Below are 22741 nucleotides of genomic sequence, written 5' to 3' on the forward strand. Positions count from 1 at the left end.
GACAGCTCCGTCAGGCCAAAGAAGATGCTTACGTGAAGGGGGACAATGTCTTGTATAAACAGGCTAAATACACACTGCAAAAGGATATCAAAGTGGCAAAGAGGAATTATTCTGAAAAAATAAGGACTCAGTTCACTTCGAACGACTCCGCATCAGTGTGGAAAAGCCTAAAGAAGATCACCAATTACAAGACACCACCCCCCAGCACTGTGGAAAATCAACGACTGGCAGACGATCTGAACGAGTTTTACTGCAGGTTTGAAAGAACACCCATCACCTGCCCTGAACACCTCTCCACACAACCGTTCACACCAATAACAACTCCTGCAACCAACCCTGAATGCCTCTCCAAACAAACGTTCACACCATTCACAGCTCCTGCAACCAACCCTGAATGCCTCTCCACACAACCGTTCACACCATTAACAGCTCCTGCAACCCATCCTGATCACCTCTCCAATCAACCGCTCTCACCATTCACAACTCCTGCAACCAACCCTGAATGCCTCTCCAAACAACTGTTCACACCACTCACAACTCCTGCAACCCACCCTGAACACCTCTCCAATCAAGCGCTCTCACCATTCACACCTCCTGCATCCCCCCTCTCCCCCACACCTGCAATACAGATCAGCGAGGATGCGGTGCGCCAGGTCTTCAGGAAGCAGAAAAGGAAAAAAGCACCAGGCCCAGATTGTGTTACACCAGCCTGTCTGAAATCCTGTGCTGACCAGCTGGCCCCCATCTTCACAAAGATCTTCAACAGATCGCTGGAGCTGTGCGAAGTCCCTTCATGCTTCAAACGCTCCACCATCATCCCCATCCCAAAGAAATCCAAAATTACAGGACTAAATGACTACAGGCCTGTGGCTCTAACGTCTGTAGTCATGAAGTCATTTGAAAAACTGGTGCTGGCCCACCTGAAGGACATCACTGGACCCTTGCTGGATCCTCTTCAGTTTGCCTACAGAGCAAACAGGTCTGTGGACGATGCAGTAAACATCGGACTGCATTATGTTCTGCAACACCTAGACAGACCGGGGACCTATGTGAGGATCCTGTTTGTGGACTTCAGCTCTGCCTTCAACACGATCATCCCAAACCTCCTCCTGCCCAAACTAACTCAGCTCCCCGTGCCCACCTCCGTCTGTCAGTGGATCAACAGCTTCCTGACAGACAGGCAGCAGCTAGTGAGGCCGGGAAAATACACATCCAGCACCCGTACAATCAGCACCGGAGCTCCCCAGGGCTGTGTTCTCTCCCCACTGCTCTTCTCCCTGTACACTAATGACTGCACATCTAAGGACCCCTCTGTCAAGCTCCTGAAGTTTGCAGATGACACCACACTCATCGGCCTCATTCAGGACGGTGACGAGTCTGCTTACAGACAGGGGGTTAAAGAGCTGGCTGTCTGGTGCAGTCTCAACAACCTGGAGCTTAACACGCTCAAAACAGTGGAGATGATCGTGGACTTCAGGAGAAACCCCCCTGCACTCCCCCCACTCACCATCATGAACAGCACTGTGACTGCAGTGGAGTCATTCAGGTTCCTGGGCACCACTATCTCTCAGGACCTGAAGTGGGACATTCACATTGACTCCATTGTGAAAAAGGCCCAGCAGAGGTTGTACTTCCTTCGCCAGCTGAGGAAGTTTAACCTGCCACAGGATCTGCTGAAACAGTTCTACTCCACCATCATCGAATCCATCCTCTGCACTTCAGTAACTGTCTGGTTCAGCTCAGCTTCTAAATCGGACCTCAGAAGACTACAGAGGGTAGTCCGGACTGCTGAGCGAATTATCGGTACAACCCTCCCATCTATTCAAGAACTGTACTTATCCAGAGTGAGCAAAAGGGCTGTTAAAATCACTCTGGACCCCTCACATCCAGCACACTCCCTCTTTGAACTGTTGCCATCTGGTCGACGCTACAGAGCACTGAGCACCAGAACGACCAGACACAGGAACAGTTTCTTCCCTCAGGCAATCCATCTTATGAACAGCTGATAATAACTGTGGGACACACTACACTATTTATATTTATATACACTACACTTTTTATCCAACACACATACTTAGCGTACACGTAAATCTTTTGCACATAATATACATGTACATACATGGAACACACTATACTACTTATATTTATATTTATATACACATACACTTATTTATCCAAACACACATACTTAGCGTACAGTTACAATTTTTCCACATAATATACATGTACATACATAAATGCTCTTTTTAATATACCTGCCATACATTGTCAATTTGTATATTGTCAATCCTTACCCACCTATTTGTATTTTTTTGTATTTTTTATTCCTTATTGTGTTTTTTGTTCTGTCGCTGTTATGTTGCACTGCGGAGCTCTGTCACGAAAACAAATTCCTCGTATGTGTGAACATACCTGGCAATAAAGCTCATTCTGATTCTGATTTTACAACTTTTAATGTATGCAATAATATAAATTCATTAAACCACAACACCGTTTGATCTAAAGGAATCAAACCAACTGTAACATATACAGAATATTATTCAGTATAATGCACAAGGCTTCGTTTTTCAGATTATGCCTTTATTGTTTTTATATACATTATTGAATCCATTTTTTTCAACTGTTTTATATACTGTACCCACTTAAATTAATTAAACTGACATCGTTTGAGATAAAGGTATCAAGCCAACTGTATTATATTCTTTCTAATGCTCAAGGCTTGGTTTTTTAGATTATGCTTTTATTGTTTTTATATTGTTTATTTTATTAAAGGATCCTGCAAGCACTTTAATTTATCCCCTTTAGTCATACTGCACAAAAAAGTGGTTTAATAACATTGAATGTTACAGGGACTGATTATTGCAAATGCAGATCCCACTGTGTTCTGGTTAAACAATTTGTATTTATTTATTGTCAAGGTTTGCATATGGTGGTGTTCTTAATGACAGCATTCCTTACAAAATTTACTATTCCTAAAATAAGAAATATCCCAATATATCGCCTTGCTTACAGTATCGCAGTGTATCACAATATATCGTATGCAATGCACAGCCCTAGTCCAATCTGCTTTGACAGTGAACATTGATGAAGGAGCTAAGACAACAGCTAGAATACAAAAATGTAAGAACAATTGATTCTAGATTATAAATGCTAACAAAATACAACTCAAAAAGTTATAAGAAATCAAGTTTTAATGTATTTAGTCCATATCTGTGAGCTCTGAGGCCATTTAAGTTTGTCCAGAGTAAGCACTTTACTGTGTCCATAGACAAATATGCAAGAATATTTGATTTTAGATGAGAAAATGCCATCAAAATAATTGTCTAAAAGTCTCTAGCATAATTAAAACACTCCAAAAAGCTGACATAAGCTTTTACAAGTTAGACCAAAATGACTTATTCACTGCAGACTTTGTAGTTTCTTTGTCCAATTAAATGGTTTCTAGAATGAAAATGTCCCTTTGCCTTATACTATCACTCACATAGGCAACAAATTAAGTGTGTCCAGACAGTTCTGACACTAAGCACTGATTAACAACCACCCTACCATGACAAGACAAAAGTCAGAAGACAGATATGTAAGAATGTTTCATTCTAAAATAGTACAATGGAAAACAAAATTCCCTGTGATGACCTATTGACTTTAAACTACTGCAAATGGAGATTTGAGTCTCCGACAAGCGTTAAACCCGATCCTTGAATATCCCATGGGATTGCCCACTTATTCCACAGGAGCTGTGTAGCATTCCAACCCTGACAACATGAGAACCTGAGCATGAACATCTATAGTGAGCCACAGAGAAAGAAAACAACAGCCTAGAGTGTCATGAAATGCTGAATTAGCCAATTATCCAGCCTGTCAACTGTAACAATACTTGAGATTCCACTAGCCCAAAAAAAATGATTTTATCAAACTCCGAGGCCCCTACAAAACAATACAATTCACTTTCACCTTCAGCAGACCCCTATTAAAATGTTGCATTCGTAGCACTGATGCGATGACTTGGAAATGCATCATAAATTCAATATGTCCTTGAAATAAAATGTCATTTTCTTGTTCCAAAAGTAATTACTAGTTCCATTTTCTATTAGATAAAGAAAATACTGCATCATATTTGAGGTCAAAACTCCCATAAAGCAATTTTAGAAACCTGTTCTAAAAAAAACAGAGAGTGTACGTTGTAATGCACATGCACTCTGTCATCTCTTTTAGAAGAAAAATCTATGAAATGTCAATAAACAAAGAACTAAGCAATTTTGTGTTATTAAAGAACAAAAAAAAAATCAATGTGTGACGTTGATGAAACCAATTCCTTACCATGTCTCCTTTATCTCCCTTTTGTCCAGAATGTCCTGCCAAACCCGGAAGCCCTTGATCCCCCTTTCAAATACACATAAGTCACATTATGGAATGTTAATATGTTAAATCAGCTCTCTGTATCCGGTCTAAAATGCTGTGATCAAAATTCAAAGAACAGTCTAAGCCTGAACTCTGGCTCTTTGTACTTCAGAAGAGATTAGCTGAACGTCGTCCACTGATGAAGTGCATGTCTGTGCCCAAACACCCCCTTATTTGTGCTAAATTGCTTCTAATAAGCTTTTATTTCTGCCTCTGGCTGTCATCCAGGTATACAGACTGCCATAAATGTGCTTTAATTGGCCATTCATTTTGCATGCGGCATTACCTCAGGATCCATTGTGGAGCACTAACTTGCTCATTTAAAAAATGCCTTCATGGTTTAACTTTACCTTCAGAGCAGGACAGTGGCATCGGTCGGTGGGCAGCTGGGCTGGCATTGACAGCATTCTGTGGAGGTATCCTGTGACCAGTGGGGCCGCTGTGGGGTTGTGGGTCACTACAGGTTCACACTGGTCAGATTAAAAATAAAAACATGGACTACTGTTAAATTCTTAAAATATAGACCAAGATAATTATCCACTTGGAATTCCTTGAAGATGGGATTTATGGAGATTTTCTACATTATGCATGCATAATATACGCATACAAATCTTGTTGTGAAATCCATAATTCTGGCAAACTGACCTACATAAAATATATCATTTGGTTCTGTAAAGTTATTAATATGATCAAAGATCTGGGAAAAAAAACAGCATTAGAGCTCAACTTTAATGACTTTGGCAGCAGCATTTGCAAACTTTCTTCAGCATAATTTTTTTTAAATACTTCTGGTGAATCAAACTGCAAGAAAATTAATTTAAAAGTCTGTCAAGAATTGCAAAAATACACAACCGTTCAAAAGATTGGGTTCATATATTAAAGTGAAAACTGTATTATTGTGAAATATCACAATTTAAATCTTTCACAAATCATTCTAATATGCTGATGTATTGATCCAGAACCATTTCTTACTATCATCAATGTTGAAAAAAGTTGAATGCAAACTATAAACTGCAGCCCCTGAAGATTGGGGTGGCATTACATGACCACCACAATGGCCACTTGGACCGTTCCACTTCCATGTGGAAAATACTAAGGAAACATTATCGCAAACGCTAAGAGGGGGATTAACACACAACTGTAGAGACCATGTACCAATTACAGCATTGAGCAGGAATGTGGATTTTCTCTAATCCAATCGTTTAAGACAGAATGTTGCCTTTAATTAATCAGAAATTATTGACCGGAGCAACTCGAGCTAAAAGGATGCCCTCAAGGGCTTTGTCCACAGTGAAAAAGATCGATCCAAGAACAATACATGCTATGGCTCTATTCCAAAATCTACATCTTTGCTTACGTGGATGGCATTTTAATATAGTTTCAAAAGGTAGAATAAAAGGCCAAATTCAAAGGCAGAATTGCAAGTATCCTATGCAGAGAAGGAAATCCCATAATGCACTGCAATGAGATGATTCAACTTAAAACTTAAGTCTGTTTCTCAAACAAAACTATCATACGGCTTCAGAAAATATGGAATATAATGCAAATAGACTACTTTTATAGTGTTTTTCTATGTTCTTTTGGAAACTTGAATAATTCAAAATGTAATTTACTTAACCCAATTCTGTGCACAATGTATTTTTATGCTTATTAGTATATATCAAATCATCTGCTGAGCAATATGTTAACAACAAATTCTATCAAAATCAATTGTGAGTTGAGTTTGTAATTGTTCAGTTGTGTCAGGAGTACTATTTGTCTTTGAAATCTTTGGAAATTAAACTATACCTCACATTACTTTATTCAATAACAGTGTCAAAATGTGTTTAGCCTGTTCAGATTTTATTTGATAATTATGTCTAGCCTCTAATTTTAGTGTAAAATTATGGGCTGGTTAGGAAGGATCATCGAGTCATCATGAACATAAACCTGAACATCTAACCGTAACTCCAGGAGAATCACAGCATCTGTCCAGGTCGGCTATTCTAGCATCACAGAAGATCAGAATCTCCTGAAGTTCAATCTGTGAAGGTAAATTGAAATTTTTAAACATGAACACTTGTAAATTAATGAGTACACCATTCAAGTTTCACTTGCATCAGGTTCAGACATGAAGTTAGTGAAGTTCCCTCAAACTATAAGTGGTTTCCACCATAGTTTGACAGGGCTTTAATGATCACTAAATGTACTAAAAGTACTAAGTTTTGCACTCATACTCTGATTTAGCAAGTGATGAGAACCACCGTCCACAACTCACATCCACTGGACGGCCATCCTCCACTCGAGTGGTGATGAATGTGCGTCCGCTCACGTTCATGCCAGACCTTTCAGCTGTCACCTGACGCTCAATCAGTTTGCAGTCCAGGTAGATAGAGACCGCATTGCTCTCAACAGACACACCCAGCTTGTGAAACTGTCGATCGAAGAGGGCATGCAGGTCTCGGTTCTTGAACACGTAAAGGAGGCTGTTTCTCAGAAAACCCTGAGCCAAAAACTCAACAGTTTTTTTAGCTCCATCCACTATTAGTGAGACCTAAATGAAGGAGAGAGAAGGGATGAACATTAGAGGTTTATTAAGAGATAAGCTGACTTGAAGTCTGAAGCGATCACTGTGTGCAAGAGAGTAGCATTTATATAATGATCATTTTGCCAGTCTTGCAGGAGTTCTTGGTTTTGAACATACAGATCTAAGTAAAATCTGGGATTTTTCACATACCTGCGTATCTCCATCTTGATCAAAGATCTGCAGAACAAACCAGCGATCTTTCTTTGTGGTTTTTCTGAGCCGGAACGTGGCAATAATGGAGTACTCATGAGAAAGTCCATTTGGGAACACAGATCTTTAGAAAAGAGACACGACATCAACATCTACAATTAAAATTGATCAAAATAAAATGTAGAACAATAGAACAAGTACATGACCGTTTACCAGGTGAGGCAGCATTAATTTGAATAAGTCACAGTAAAAGGTAAAAACATTCAAACTGCTGTTTTCTTTTTAAATATATTTTAAAATGTAATTTATTCCTGTAAAGCAAAGCTGAATTATCAGCATCATTACTCCAGTCTTCAGTGTCACATGATCATTCAGAAATCATTCTAATATGCTAACTTGCTGCTTGAGAAACATTTCTCATTACTGAGAATGAGGAAATCTGCTATGCTGTTTAATTTTTTATTTTTTGTAGAAACTATAATGCATTTTATTAAGATTCTTTGATAATTAAAGGTCACTTCTTAATAGATTTAAAGTATCCTTATTGGGGTCAGACTGACCCCAACTTTTGAACAATAGTGTATATAGAAAGAAATGAATAAATGAATAATAGTAAATGAATGACAATAAATGAATAAGTGAATTGTTTTAGAACTGGCACATGACTGGTCCAAACAAAATGACTCGATAAACAAATCAGACTTCTTAAAGGGGTCATATGATGTTGCTTAAAAACATTATTTTGTGTATTTGGTGTAATGAAATGTGTTTATGCGGTTTAAGGTTCACATTATTTCCTACATACTGTACATTATTCCTCTATGCTCTGCCTTTCTGAAACGCGTAGATTTTTACAAAGCTCATCAGTCTGAAAAACAGGGTGTGCTCTGATTGGCCAGCTATTCATTGCGTTGTGATTGGCCGAATACCTCAAGCATGTGACAGAAATGTTACGCCCCTTGCCATACTGTGTTTGTGTCCTGGTCAGAACACCGCCGCGACAAGACAACGGCAATAAAACCTATTACAAGCAAGGCATTTGTAGTATCGAATGGGGATGTAATTCCGGATTATAATGACTTATATTGTCTTTTTACGTGCTGCATTGAATCATCAGTGACAAATTCTTTACACATGTTAAAATACTTACATACTGTAAGTAAAAACAGCTGGCACTGTAGTCTTCTTTCCCAGGATCAGGAAACAGTCCTTCATGAAATGTGCTGCACATATCTGAATATATGGGTTGAATTGTTCTGGAACTGTGTTGTAAATACAACTTAACCACTGATTTGTAGTTGTGTCCTCTTTTGGAAGGCCAAACAAATTCTTTCAGTGTCTCCACAACATGGCGGCAGTGGCAACAGCTAAAATAAAAGTTATGCCTTCTTTCTTTGCGTGAACTTTTGGGCATCGTTATGCAAATCTTCCCACATAGTGACATAGACATCAGGGGGCATGTTTAAACAAGGTGTTTTAGGAGGGCGTGGATGAGTCTTAACTTTTATAAAGAATATCTCTTTGGGTTTGAGACTTTAGTCTTTGCAACTTTAGGGATCTTTTCCACTCACAAACAGCTTGTAACACTCCAAAGAGAAAGGAAAACTTTAAATCACATCATATGACCCCTTTAACGCTACATTTGAGAATAACAAGAATGTTCTAGAAAAACATGTTCAATTACTGCTTTAATTCAGCTAGAAGTGCTATTTTCATTTAAACACTTCAAGCCAAGTGCATTGGCATCATTATTCTCCTCTGTATTTTTCCCTCTTTAGTCTTTCCTGTAAGATTTATCAGATGAGTTTATCAGAAAACACTGTAAATGTGTCCTTACATAAACAGAGCTCATTCTTTCTGTCGGGCTATTGTTTAAAACCACTAAGAGGTTTTCACTCATCTGAATGAAATACTGCATCAGTTACTTGAAGCAAACTCATGGTACAAGAAATAATGCTAAAAGTCTTCTATTCGGTTATTGAAATTCTTGAAAGAGTAATATTACATTTTAAGTGAATCTCCTAGCACTGTAAGTGTTACAGAAAGAATTACTCCCATTTTCCTTTTACATTTCTTTGACACGCTATTTCGTAATTTACTGGCATTTCATCAAACACAATCAGCAAAACGGACAATGGGAAAATCTCATGTATTCATACATTAAAAGGACAGAAAAGAAGGGAAAAAGAAAGAGATCAGAAAATATTTAGTGAATTTCTCAAAAAAATATTAACTGGCTTCCGAAGATATGGCATGTTCATACAATTAAAGAATATTCTTAAAGCATCTCCTTTGCATTCCACACAAGAAAGTCAGTCTTCTTGGAAGGGCTTGACAATACTATAAAAATTCAATCTAACATTTATCTTTATAAGGAAAGAGGCAATAACAGGTAGAAAATGAGAGAATAAAGACTTTATTGGAATTTCTGAATGAAGCCTTAAATTAGACTTGATATGACCAGGCGCTGGAACAGACTTGTGTCGAGTGTGACCTCATAAGTGAGTGCAGTGTTTCAGAGCACACCAACCTGGGCACCATGATATCAATTCACTTCATCACTGAGCTGTTAAATAGGGACATCAGAAGCCATATGCCAAATAGGATGGGATGTAACACTCTAATGCAGCCCATATTAAACTTATCTCGAACATACAGATTAATAAGCAAACAAATGGTGCCATTGCTAAAAAAAAATGGCAATGGCATTTTCTTTGCATTCCCACAGTGGCCTGAGCTTGTTCCCCCATGCTTAACATTATATTATGTTACATTATATGATATTATATTATACATTTAGTTTAAAATTAACAAATAAATTAAAGTTTGTCCCCCACAATTTGGTGGTGTGATGTGACGTGACTTGATTAAAAAAAAAAAAAAGATTTTATTAAAATATAATCATTCAGTCAAGCGTGAAATTTGTGCACCTCTAGTAGCACAACACAGCATTGCAAACAACAAATATCAATATGAAAACAGAAAATGCTACCCCAAACCTTAGTCAGCATTATTTTGTCCAAACAAACAGACTGCAATTGTGTTTGGTGGTTTTGTGTCAATAGTGGTGCACAGAGTTTTATTTTGTCCATAGTGCAAAATATATATAAAAATAATCTATTCAGCCAAATAGAAAAGGCAGAATTTCAGAAATTAAAGGAACAAATACAGTAGATAGACCTATTAGTGCCTGTTCATCAACCTTTACTTTCAACAACTCAGTTAGGACTACCAGGCAAACATTATGTCACACAATTAATATCCAAACTTTATATTGTGCTTCCCCCAACACTTTTCAGATCGTTCCCACACTCTTGCCTCTCACAAAAATCAATACCAAACATGCAATTAGCACATCTTAACAGAGTCATCTGTGAAACAACTAATGGAAAATAGTCTGGAGGAATGGAGCCTTCTCTTTCCATGTGACCTTATCAACATGACGATGGGGCCCGGCTGCATTTCCTGCGAGTAAAGTGAGAGATGTCTGGAGTTTGTGCTGGGGGCTCTTTGTCCTCTTCTTCACCCCCCCCCCCATCACATCCAGCTGACTAATGCCATCACCTGTCAGAGTTCAGCTTAATTGAGGTCTGGCAGTGGTTAGTACTCCACCTCCAGCCAAAGAGACTCACAGTTTGTCCCTGAGGGCAGGTTTGAGCAGCAGATAGAAGGCCCCAAAGTAGGCCGCTGACCAACAAGAGTCAGATAGAGCAACAGATCGCAAATCATCTGTGACCCATAGCTCCTGCAAGGTCCCTTGGAGCAAACAGTGTGTTTACAGTTGTATAAAAAAAGCTAAAAATATCCTCCCTTTCCCAGTGCTGATGACTAGGTGTTATTTTTCACTGGTGAAATGCGTGGAGGCCAAATCTTTACGGCCAAACCAGCAGGTGTGCTTGAAACCACAGAGAATAATCAGTTAGACTGAACTAAAGACTATGATGCAACACAAAGGAATAAATGACCTTCAAAAGTTAAACAATGTATTACTTCAGTGCGCAATGTACAGTGTAAATAGTGGCCCCCGAAATATTGGACGCTTAAAAATGTATTAATCTTATTAACAAATGATCAAACCAAGCTGCATTTGCAAAAACAAATTACGGTGGAACTTTTCTCAGAGCCTCTTCTGGTGATTACATTTAACTAACTGGTCTCAGGGACATTTTAGATGGATTTTATGTAGTCAGTTCTCCTCAAGTTTACACAGATGTATCCCATCACATTAACGAGGAACATACTGAAAGTGTCCAAAGGCTTACAGTAGCATCTTAAAAGCAATAAGTAATGAGATGCTGTGTGGTACAGTGATTTTAAATCACAGGAAAGGGTAAAAAAAAAAAAAAAAAAACACTGTTCTAATCCATTAATACTTTTATTCACCAAGGATGCATTTAATCAATAGAAAGAGACAGTAAAGACATTTACTTTAATGTTATAAAAAAAAAATTCAAATAAATTCTGCACTTTGGAACTGCCTCTATGAAACTTCCCATTTAAAGAATCCTGAAAAATGCATCACGGTTTCCACAAAAATAATAAAATAAAAATATAAATATGAATAAAATATTAAGCAGCATAACGGTTTTCTTTTCAACACTGATTATAATAAGAAATGTTCCTTGAGAACCAAATTAGCACATTATAATGATTTCCTAATGATCGTATGACACTGAAGACTGGAGTAATGGCTGCTAAAAATTCAGCTGTGGCACCACAAGTATACATGTAGATTTTACAATCTTCATTTTTTTTTATTACGGTATTATTTTAATATATTCAAACATACATTTTACAAATACTTTTATTTTAGTGGCGTCACTGTATTTTTCATCAAATAACAAGGTTCATCAAAAACATGAAAAGAAATACAAATCTTGTCCCAAATGTTCAATAGATTGTATTTTATGTCATTATTTTACTTAATTTAGCAAATTTATCTGAATTTTGAGCGTTTACAACATTTACATTCTGCTTGTGAAACGTGCCTGTGCTGTATTTCTTTAATTAATGTCACTAGGTTTGATATATTGTGTCAAAATAATTTTTAGTCTTTTTAGTAATAATAATAATAATAATAATAATAATAATAATAATAATAATAATATTATATATATATATATATATACATACACACACACACATATATATATATATATATATATATATATATATATATATATATATATATATATATATATATATATATATATATACAATTATAAAAATAATTATAGCCAAAAAATATGAAATTAGTAATGTTCACAGCATCACAATGAAGAGAAGTCATTGTGTTAGATGTAATTTACATTTGGTCTATGCATTTAGCAGACGCTTGTATCTGAAGACCTGCATTGCATTAAACTATCAGTTCATACATTTCCTGAAAATCAAACCCTAGGCGTTGCTAGCACCACGTTTGAGGTACAGGAATGTAATGACAACTCGTTTTATTTTATTTATTTTATTTATGTCAGATGTTTTTAGTACAAACACCACACTTTTATGTTTGTGACATAATTATCATAAGTCATGTCACCACCCTTTTTTTTTTACATTTTACTGTGACGTACGACTGATTGGAATGCTTTGAGGTCGAAAGTGGGGAATTTCAACTCTAGTCTTCCCACCCTTGATTTAGTCTGAAACTTGCCACAATTCCACTTTTCAGTAAATTACAAAAGAGTTCTTTTGAGCATCAATTTGAGCTCTTTGGACTCATGAATATGCTGTGGGTTCATGCGGCTTGGACAGCTGACCTTGACAGAACACGGCCTACATAACGGTACATGTCCAAGGCGGTTAGACGTAGATAAAACATATCTGAAAAGTCTAACTAACACAGAAGCCTTCTTTGAACTCAGTGTCACCCTTGAGCTGTAAATTAATAATGTCATTTTAAGGCAATTAACACACAGGACATGATTCCCCATTACTTTTTAATTTGTCTTCTAGGCAGTACTCCATTACAGTCACCTCTCTTGTCCTTGGTCGAGCCCACTGCCCATGGTCAGCAAATTAATTTTGTCCAAATTATTCAACATGTCTCACCTCACAGTTTATCCTTTTTAGCCAATGTGATTGAGAATTATCCCAGCAAGCTTGTGATATCTGAGTCATTCCATGTCAACACACCATTAAAAGCATACAAGACATCTCCTGAGTTTTCGACCGGATGTCAGTTAAAGTGAAAGCAAGATAAAAACCATGGGAAAATATTGGTTTGCATCGCCATAAACCCAATAACGGGCTGGCATATTTTCAAATCTTGAGTGGTATAAACTCATGCAAACCTCTCTGAGAATGCAGTTGTTCGGTGAGGTAACCCACGCTCTGTCCCGTACAGAAATTTATATGAGAAGCTGACAGGAATGCTAACCCAAACACGCAACATGTGGATGTGGGCATTAATTTAAACTACAATAATAACATGCTCATCACAGCAGTGATTCTGCAAGGAACTGTCCTACTTTCTCCTCTCCAGATGCTAGAAAATTCTGCACATCGTAGATCACGTCCAAACTACATAAACATCCATATGGATGCCCACATTTGCTGCAACAACTTTCAGCTTAGTTAACATTGTTTTCAGACAAAGCAATCCTCTGAATGATGTGTGAGTGGAAAATAAATGGCACAATATCAAAACCACATCAACATTTGCGGAACTTACTCTGTTGGTTTAAACAACGGTTTACTCCCCAGTCTCAACAACAGCCTGTTGTCTGTCACCGTGCCTTTTCTGAGAAGAAACTTCTCAGCTAAATCAAACCCTGTAAACAAGAGAAGAAAAAGACAAACATACATTACATTTGTGCATTCGCCAGAAACTTTTATCCCAAGCAGCTTACAGTACATTGCGTAAACATTTGGGGAATTGAAAACATGACCTTAGCGCTGTTACCTCCTGCTAAAGGAACAACATTAGCTTTAGGCTAAAGAGATTTTCAGTAAATGTTGTGCCCTACAAACTGTTGAACACACGTGCAGTTAGCAAGGCAACACTATTGTTGGTTTGGGGCTTGTTCTAAACTTCTGCAATTAGTTAAGTCTCCATTCAAACTGTGTTTTGTAGATTTTTTTTTTCTTTTTTTTTTTAAGCTTTAGGTAAACTGTTTTTAATACACTTTATAAATACCTTCAAACTAAAGTGACAATCTCCTAGTGTCTGACAGAATTATCACTGACAAATCTAACCTACAGTACACTGATGATGGCATTGTGGTATTTGCATATCAAATTGTGGTTGGTCATTTTCCTTCATCCATTTGTGTATGAAATAGAGATTAGCCTTTTCTTTCTTGCTATCCATTTAACTATAAACACTACAGTGCAAAGGTTTGGGATTTTTTTTTCATCCATATTTACTCAGGAAGGATAAAGACATTTATAAGGTTACAAAAAGATTATATTTAAAATAAATGCAGCCTTGGTCAGCATAAGAGACTTTCATAAACATTTAAAAACATCTTAACCCCGAATTTTTGATAGGGTACATCCATTTTACACCTTTCATAAGTGATTATGATTCTTGTGTGCAGCCAACACAAAGCAAACACTCTGTATTTCACAGAACCACATTTTTACCTACAATTTGACAGTATTCTTTAGCTGGCTTAAAAGAACTGGCATTTCCTTCAGGAAATGCTAAATTAGCTGGATAAATTGCTCTGTCAGCTTCAGCCATGTGCAACATTAGGAATGTTTTAAACAACCAGTTTGATGTTTAACAGCACTGCGTGAGGACAAGCTGTGCTTGATTTCTATTTGTATATACAGTATTCTTTGTTTGTACCTGTGAATTCTCTATGAATGTTTACATTGGTATCCCACTTGTCTTCCAGCTTCATGGGTGGACATGTATGATCTGCAGAGGAAAGGAATATTGTGTGTCAATGAAGCAACTGAATTGATTTTTAAAAACTGGTTATGTATAAAGAAGACCACAGCTAGTGTCACACTTATTCCTCCACTGAATAAGGGTAGGTTTTTTAAAAATCTTTTTAAAACCATTACAACAGTTATTGCCCAGGAAAAGTTCACTGAACTTTGTGAATCTGCCATTAAACATCCTATACCCTTGATGTATCACATACTGTTTCCAGGTCCAAGTTTCCACTCCACTGTCAAATGGGAATAATACTTTGAGATTCATTTTAGCACACCTTTAAGCTAAGGTTTTTTTTTATGTGGTGTATGCTACAGTCGCCGGGCTCACAGCGTCCTCGACATCAATATTTTATACACATAAAGCATGAATAAAAACCTGTCTAGCTAAAATTTCGGTATGGAGATAAAGGTTGGAATCATGATTTTCAGAGCCTGTCCTCCAACAAAAAACGACCATATAGGTTGTTTGTGCAAGCACCTTATTACCTATATTTACGTTTTAAAGTTAAGCGGCCTCTAGCAGGCGTGAAAATAATGACAGTATCGCGTTGCGTCTGTCATCATGAAATGACGTATAACGTCATTACCAATCAAAACGCACGTTTATTTAAATGCAATGTGTGGACTTTTTACACCGATCTCACAGTAATTTGTACATATTTTACAAGGTGACTTATTCGTTTGAATGACCACACCTAACCCCACCCCTAAACCTAACCCTCACAGAAATCATCCTAAATTATGATTTATTGAGCATATACATTTTACGTGCACGTCCGTTCTCTGGGATCGAACCCGTGATAGCATGATTGCATATCAAGGTATAATGCAATAATCTACCAACTGAGCTACACGAAACGCAAATCACAGTGCAAATAAAAGAGTACAAAACATGAATATGAAAACTAACTTTTGCCGATAGGGGCGCAATTGTAGTATATGCTCTGATGGGTTGTATTTCAGGGATTTGGACAAACGACCTATACGAGCGTATTGGTTGGAGGACAGGTTGGATTTTCAGTAGTACAATAGCACACTGTGAGTGTACAGTACAGGACGGTATTTTGTTTGCTTTTGGGATCTAATGAAGCATTTGGATACGGAAACTGTGACACATGACTTCAAGCACATAGAGTGCAACTGCGCCAAACTCAATTTTTTCTGCACCTTTGTTTTCCGGAAATATTCAAATATAAAAGGCACAAATTTTTAAAAATATGAATTTGAAGCAAAAAGACAACAGGTATAAGTTTGTGTAGGGCTTTTCTTTTTGTGGAGGGAAAGAAATACAATCACCTAAAAGCATTGTGAATAACAGTTGGAACAAAAATGACAGATAAAACTATTGATTCAAAGATTATGTATATAGAAACAATATACTTTACATTTATTGCAAAACATGCATATTTATATACAAATATTTAAGTATTCAGAGCGTAGAAAGTATTACATAATCTGAATAGTTTTTGGCATGATTTGTTTGTTCCAATTCTTTGAGTGGTGGAGGTTTCTTTAGCAGAATTATGGGTAATGTATTTTTTTCACCTGAAATTATGCTGTTATAAATCAACAAAAAATAAATTAAAACAATACAGGCTTATAGCTTCAGCGAAAGCATATACCATTAATTAATTAACAACCTCATAACTCACAGTAGTTCTATCTTTAACAGTTTGTAAGTTGTATTTAAAAATCAATTCCCCTATAGAGAAAATGAATAGAATTTTTACTTCCCATTGCTTTGGTTGACAGATGTTGTAAATGAATATACCTTATAAAACTTAATTTTAAGCAAATGTGACAACTTGCCCCAGTCTGATATTTAAAACACCTATTCATTTGCCAGGAGAACACAATTCAAAATGTCAGTAAAAATCCACCTCAATTAATAAAAACAAGTTTAAAAATTTAAAACTCATAATATCGAGCAAAAATGACACTGGAATAGGGCTGTACAATTAATCAAATTTCTAATCACGATTTCAGTTATGGATGCCACATTTATGTAATCGTTCAAAGTGGCAATTAATCATTTAAAGTCCACAGTTATTCTGCACGCTTAAAACATGTTTTTCTTTCTACATGTTATCTTAAGGGTTTTTCTATTGTTTTAGTTTTAGTATAACATTATAATACCATTCATATTTTGTACTTTTTTTATAATTTAAAGAAGAAAACAATCCGATGTATATTTGGCTTAATACTATTGAAAAGCACTTCCAGTTAGAAAGTGTTTTCAGCTTGTTTATTTTCATATAAAAATACTGCATGCGACACATAGGTGTATAAGTATAAATGTGTTTACATGGGTATATTTAGTGTGTAAATGTATGTAATGCACATATATGTAAAATTATGTAGGTATATACGGTTTTCTTTAAATATAAGAGTATAAACAGGTATTATATATATTATTTGTATACATTATCAAAGTAATTTTATATATTCAATATTTTTCTCGCTTATGTTTATATATTCATGTATTTACAAATTCAGTCACATACTCATGTAGTATTTTTTTGGGGGGGGGGGGTGGAGTACAATCTGTATGACTTGTACTTATAACATCTACGAATGAGGGCAATGAGGGCAGGGGTGAGGTTTTGTTTCTGACACTTATAATTGAACATATTGTGATTAATGTTTTCCTGTTTATGTATAATAAAAAAAATAAAAAAAATACCGCATGCAGTCGCATCAAACAATGGTATAAACATAATCCAATGTAAATTGTGCTAATCGTAATTAATAATTGCAATTACAATTTCAAGGGAATAATCGACCATTATGATTTTTGTCATAATCATGCAGCCCTACACTGGAGTAACACTGGATGAAAACCATTAAAGCCTTTTACTGAGATCCCAGTGAAACAACAAGCTCCAGTCTCCCCTCCCATGACATTTACAGCCCGATATTTCTGAAGGATGATTTCTGCCTTATCAACAACAATTATCCCCCCACTAAAAAAGGATGCTCACACAGAGACAAATGCAAAAACACACAAACATATCTACGTCCACAGCCGAACACCCGCACAGCATTAACAGAAAATTCCAAAAATCAGCACATCTGCTGGCAAACTGCCGACTCTTAAGGATACGGGACACATGCTGCAAATCCTCTCTAAATCTCTTCCTGGATGTCACGCTCGCACAGTGGATCACAGGAGATAGCAATTCACTCAGCTGGCAAAAATATTGCCTGCCTGTCCTCTTCTTCTTCAGACTCTCATTCGTGGACATTTGCACTGTGCAATAATATTCCTTAAGGTTAATCTGAATGGGGCCAATAAAGCAATTCTATCGTACACATAACACCAGAGCCGGATGTGTCCATGTGCCTTCTGGCTAATGCCACCCAGGTCAAGGGTTTGTCGCCATGTCCTCGCGAGCAGGAATTTCAAATAGCTGTGCAAGAGTCCCTGCTTCTTAAAGGAGGGTGCAAAGTCTTTCATCACAAACAGTTTATTTGCATACAAGGATTCCGAACAAGAAATCTAAAACAGAGCGCTAATTAAAGGTGAGGACAGCGGGGCTCTGCACCAGAGTGGTGAAGTCACCACCGAGACCAACATGGCTCCAAAAACCAAACAGATGTAATCGCTTCTAATCAATCCTTTTGTAAACGGACAAGAATAAGCAAACATCTTGGAGCGGACCTTTTGGTGACAGCATACATACCTATTCTCTCATTCACTGTCATTCCAGAAGTAAAAGGAATGGAATTTACAATCCACAGGAAAACAGTCCATCTGAGACAGTGAATCATGTTGTCTTTGGCACATGAGAGAGGGCCCCTTGAAAACCTAGAAATAGACAACAATGTCACTTTTACAACTCTTTGATGCTCTTCTGTGTAACACAACAACACTTGTTACTGTCTGAATGATGTCTGATTGCACTGACCTCACAATTCAGTCACTTGTTAATATGTTTTACTCATAAACAACTGATTTAAACTAACTTTAAAATCCTATATTCAAGCACACTCTGTATCAAATGAATACGGTTTACTCTATCTAAAAGAACATGTAGGAAAATATCATGTTTTGTCAAATCTGTCTAGCGCTTCAATTATGTGGTGAAACGTCTTAAAGCAAAATGTCAGGTGTGATATTTCACTCCTCAGAATAAACTCCAGGCCAGAGGAAGTTTCCAGCATGAGGTGCTTCTGGGGACCCAGTGCCAGATTCCTGTAAACCAATATGATCCGTTACCCACCGCTGACTGTTGTTATTGAGCTCTTAAGTAACAGGGCAAACAAATTGCGCTAAATAATTAAACACTAGTGCTATGGAGTTTTGAAACTCATGCAGTTTTGTAGGCTATCATTAGTGCATCTCTGCATATAATCATGTGCTGAATTGGTTTGTTGGGAACTTCACACTCAAGTTCAAAGTTTGAACTTTCAAATGAACATCAAATATATATTTTGAAGATCTCTAAAGCTAAAAAAATTATTTAGTAAATAGAATTTATTATTCTAGACATATTTTATTGTGTTTTACACAATTTCAGGTAGTGACTGAACACTAAAATTAAATAAAAAGGAAGTCAAATCAAAGTTTCATCCAGCAGTCATGAGTTCATTGCACTTTTCACCCACTTTTAAAGGCTTTACTGATTAATAGAAGTCACACATGCGAATTTGAATTGTACTATGTCTAATGTTTGTAGTTTTAAGAAAGACATTTTCCTCAAGATTAAGTTTACTTGAAGTGGTCAAAGACAACACTTAGCTTTCTTCATACACATTTAGACTTAAACACATGATTATAAAACGTTAATCTGCACTTTATCTAAATAAAAGAAGCAGTACATCATTTTATTTATGTATTCAATGTGATGTGAAGCTAAACTTGAGTGTTCAATATTTGATATCAGCATATTAATCCATCAATAACAGTGCTAAAACACCATCAGTTGCTGGTCCCCATTGACTTCAACAGTATGAAGAAAAGCCCAAAACACTATGCAAGTCAATGGGGACCAGCAACTATAGGTGAATTATCCCTTTAAATACAATAGAACCAAAACAGCTTCTTAAAACTTATAAAACAATAGAAAAAAACACATGGCCTCATTAGTGTGATTAAAAAGCATACATACAAATATTTAATTTCCACATTTGCTTGCCAAATGTGTCATGTACATAGTCAGGAGGTACTGTTTACTGCAATTTCTGTGATGATAAATCAGCAGTGCTGAATATTCAGTCTCTCTCTCTCTCTCTCTAAAGTACACGAACGACGACAGCAGCACAGGATTCACACGCAGTGGCGCGTTCAACTCAAATGACATCAAACATGATCATTAAAAAAATGACACCGAACACATAGGCTACTCTGCAAAAACAGCTAGAAAGTCACAGCAACCAAGACAGATGAACACCGGCTACTTACATTTGCTGAGAAAGTTTATTATTCCAGCGTAAAAACACCGCAAAAGCAAATCCTGTTTGGCTAATTAGCGCATTTAGGCAGCTGTGGGTCCAAAACACACTTGCAAATAAAAGTGAGAATGAAAGCTCGTGCAGGAACCGTGTCCTTATTTGTCGCACTGCCTGACCCTCCCACCCACTCACTCATTAAAGCAGCACACACCAGGACGGACAGTCACAGGACACTCTGAGGGGCTCCCTGTGGAACACGCTACAGTAGCCTACACAGGGTACTTGACCAATCGCACGGGCACTAACTTTTCTTTCAAATTAGAGGACAAAATATAAAGATAAACTTTCATATAAGAAGAAGGCACTTTTTTTTTTGTCTATATACTGTATATATGTCTATATATTTCAGTAAATATGATATATATCTATATATATATATATATATATATATATATATATATATATATATATATATATATATATATATATAATATAATGTAAATATAATATTATAATGTAAATATTATACTATTATCATGCTGACTACTTTATTAAATATTTCTCAGGATGATTCATAGCGCATACTATAAAAGTCTTAAAATTTAAGTATTAAGCTAGTGAAACCATTTTTGATACACAAGACACAAACATTTCTAAGCCAACAGAAAAATTAACTGGGGTTTTAGCTGACAAATATTTGAACTAAATGTAAAAACTTTGACGGGGTTTTGTGTCATATTTGAGTCTTGTCTTTTATTTATGAAGTGTGTATAGTTTTTGTTTTGTATATTGCACTGTATAAATAATACATCTGTAAAATAACTGCTTATTACTGGGGCATTATCCATTAATTTTATGCACATTTCCTAACTCTAAAACAGTGAAATGCAGTGTAAAATTCAAAATGCAAATAAAAAACCTGTATCAATTTATACAGACAATTCTTCGAGATTACAGTACATTTTGCCCTATTTTTATGGCTCAGATTTTTTTTTTTTTTTTGCATGTTCTGTTCACTTTTTGAATGTGTTTTGAATGTTTCACTCTATGCATGCCACAATTCTTTTTAAATACAAATATTATAGAATTATTATTTAACAAAAGTAAAATAAAAATGATATGCATTTCAATAAATTATGAATTGAAAGCATACACAATACTTGCAACAAATAAAAAATAAATATGATTTGAGTCAAAATTGATTTTGAAATGATTGATTTTGACACTACAAATCTCCAATACATATGCCACAAATCTTCAATATATGGGAGATTTGTTGAGGTATTTATGACACATGTGTTGCTCCGAATGTGAGTCTCTGTAGAGTTATCTAAATGTCTACAACATGTTTATTCCTCTGGATGCTTTGAATCTAATACTTTTGAAAGCAATTTTCATTTGAAGGAGGGAGTTGCAGCACTTTGTGATATCTCACCTGACCTTCTGACTCTTCTGACCACCACTTTTGTGTTTACCCAAGGCTCTCAACACTGATGAATAATGAGACACATTTTTAGGATTGTGTTTGTATTGGCCTTATTAGTGTGTCTCCACATTACCATGCATCCCCCAACCCAGCTGCTTGCAGAACAGCTGTTTCAAGGAATCAATGAGACGTCTCAGCTGTGATTCAATTCAGACTTGCATTTCTGCAACAATAGCACCATAACGTCCCCTGTGTTCTGTTGAAGAATGTCCCACCACTGAGAAACAACCACCTTAAGCCTGCTGATGAGAAGTTCAGCACCTGAACAACATGCAGAAAACATGCTGACCCAGAATCAAACTTCCCTGAGCAGATGAATCAGTATGAAAGATCAATGTCTGTTGTGCCTATTCTCCTTGTAAGGATGGTGAAAATGTAAATATAAATAAATATTATATTTAGCCTATATAGAAAACTGTTTAGTAAAAAATTTAATGCATTAAAATTCCAAAAGAAAAGCAATATGCTGTTCTTTTGGAATTTTGATTAAAAAAAGAAATCATAAAATATTAGCGAACAAATATTGTTTTGAACATTCATAATAATAAGCAGCATTAATAATAACTGAGCACTAGTAATAACTGAGCACTAAATCTGCATATTAGAATGATTTCTGAAAAAATGATGTCACAATGAAGACTTGCAATCACAGGAATAAATTATATGTATCATTATATATGATTTATTCCATTGATCTCTTGATCTGCTCACCAAAGGTCCATTTATTTTATCAGTAAAACAGTAACATTGTGATTGTGTAAATGATCATTTAAGATGTTATGTTATTCCTATATATATATATACACTCTACATATACACATATACTCACACATATATACACATATATAAATGTACTC

General features: G+C 36.2%; 1 protein-coding gene across 1 annotated transcript in view; it reads right to left on the reverse strand.

Moving 5' to 3' along the window:
- Positions 1–20614, reverse strand: part of LOC132110288 (collagen alpha-1(XIX) chain-like) — a 112510-nt gene extending 91896 nt beyond the window's left edge. Inside the window, exons 1-9 of the mRNA XM_059516859.1 lie at positions 20409–20614; positions 18688–18812; positions 14910–14981; positions 13788–13887; positions 7115–7238; positions 6656–6931; positions 6341–6421; positions 4749–4868; positions 4318–4380 (exon numbers count right to left, since the gene is read on the reverse strand). Coding sequence (XP_059372842.1) covers positions 4318–4380; positions 4749–4868; positions 6341–6421; positions 6656–6931; positions 7115–7238; positions 13788–13887; positions 14910–14981; positions 18688–18812; positions 20409–20410 — 963 coding nt within the window. The 5' untranslated portion in view covers positions 20411–20614. The remainder of the gene's footprint in view (positions 1–4317; positions 4381–4748; positions 4869–6340; positions 6422–6655; positions 6932–7114; positions 7239–13787; positions 13888–14909; positions 14982–18687; positions 18813–20408) is intronic.
- Between the last annotated feature and the right edge of the window lie 2127 nt (positions 20615–22741).

The sequence above is a fragment of the Carassius carassius genome, chromosome 30 (assembly GCF_963082965.1).
Source record: "Carassius carassius chromosome 30, fCarCar2.1, whole genome shotgun sequence".
Classification (NCBI taxonomy): Eukaryota; Metazoa; Chordata; class Actinopteri; order Cypriniformes; family Cyprinidae; genus Carassius; species Carassius carassius.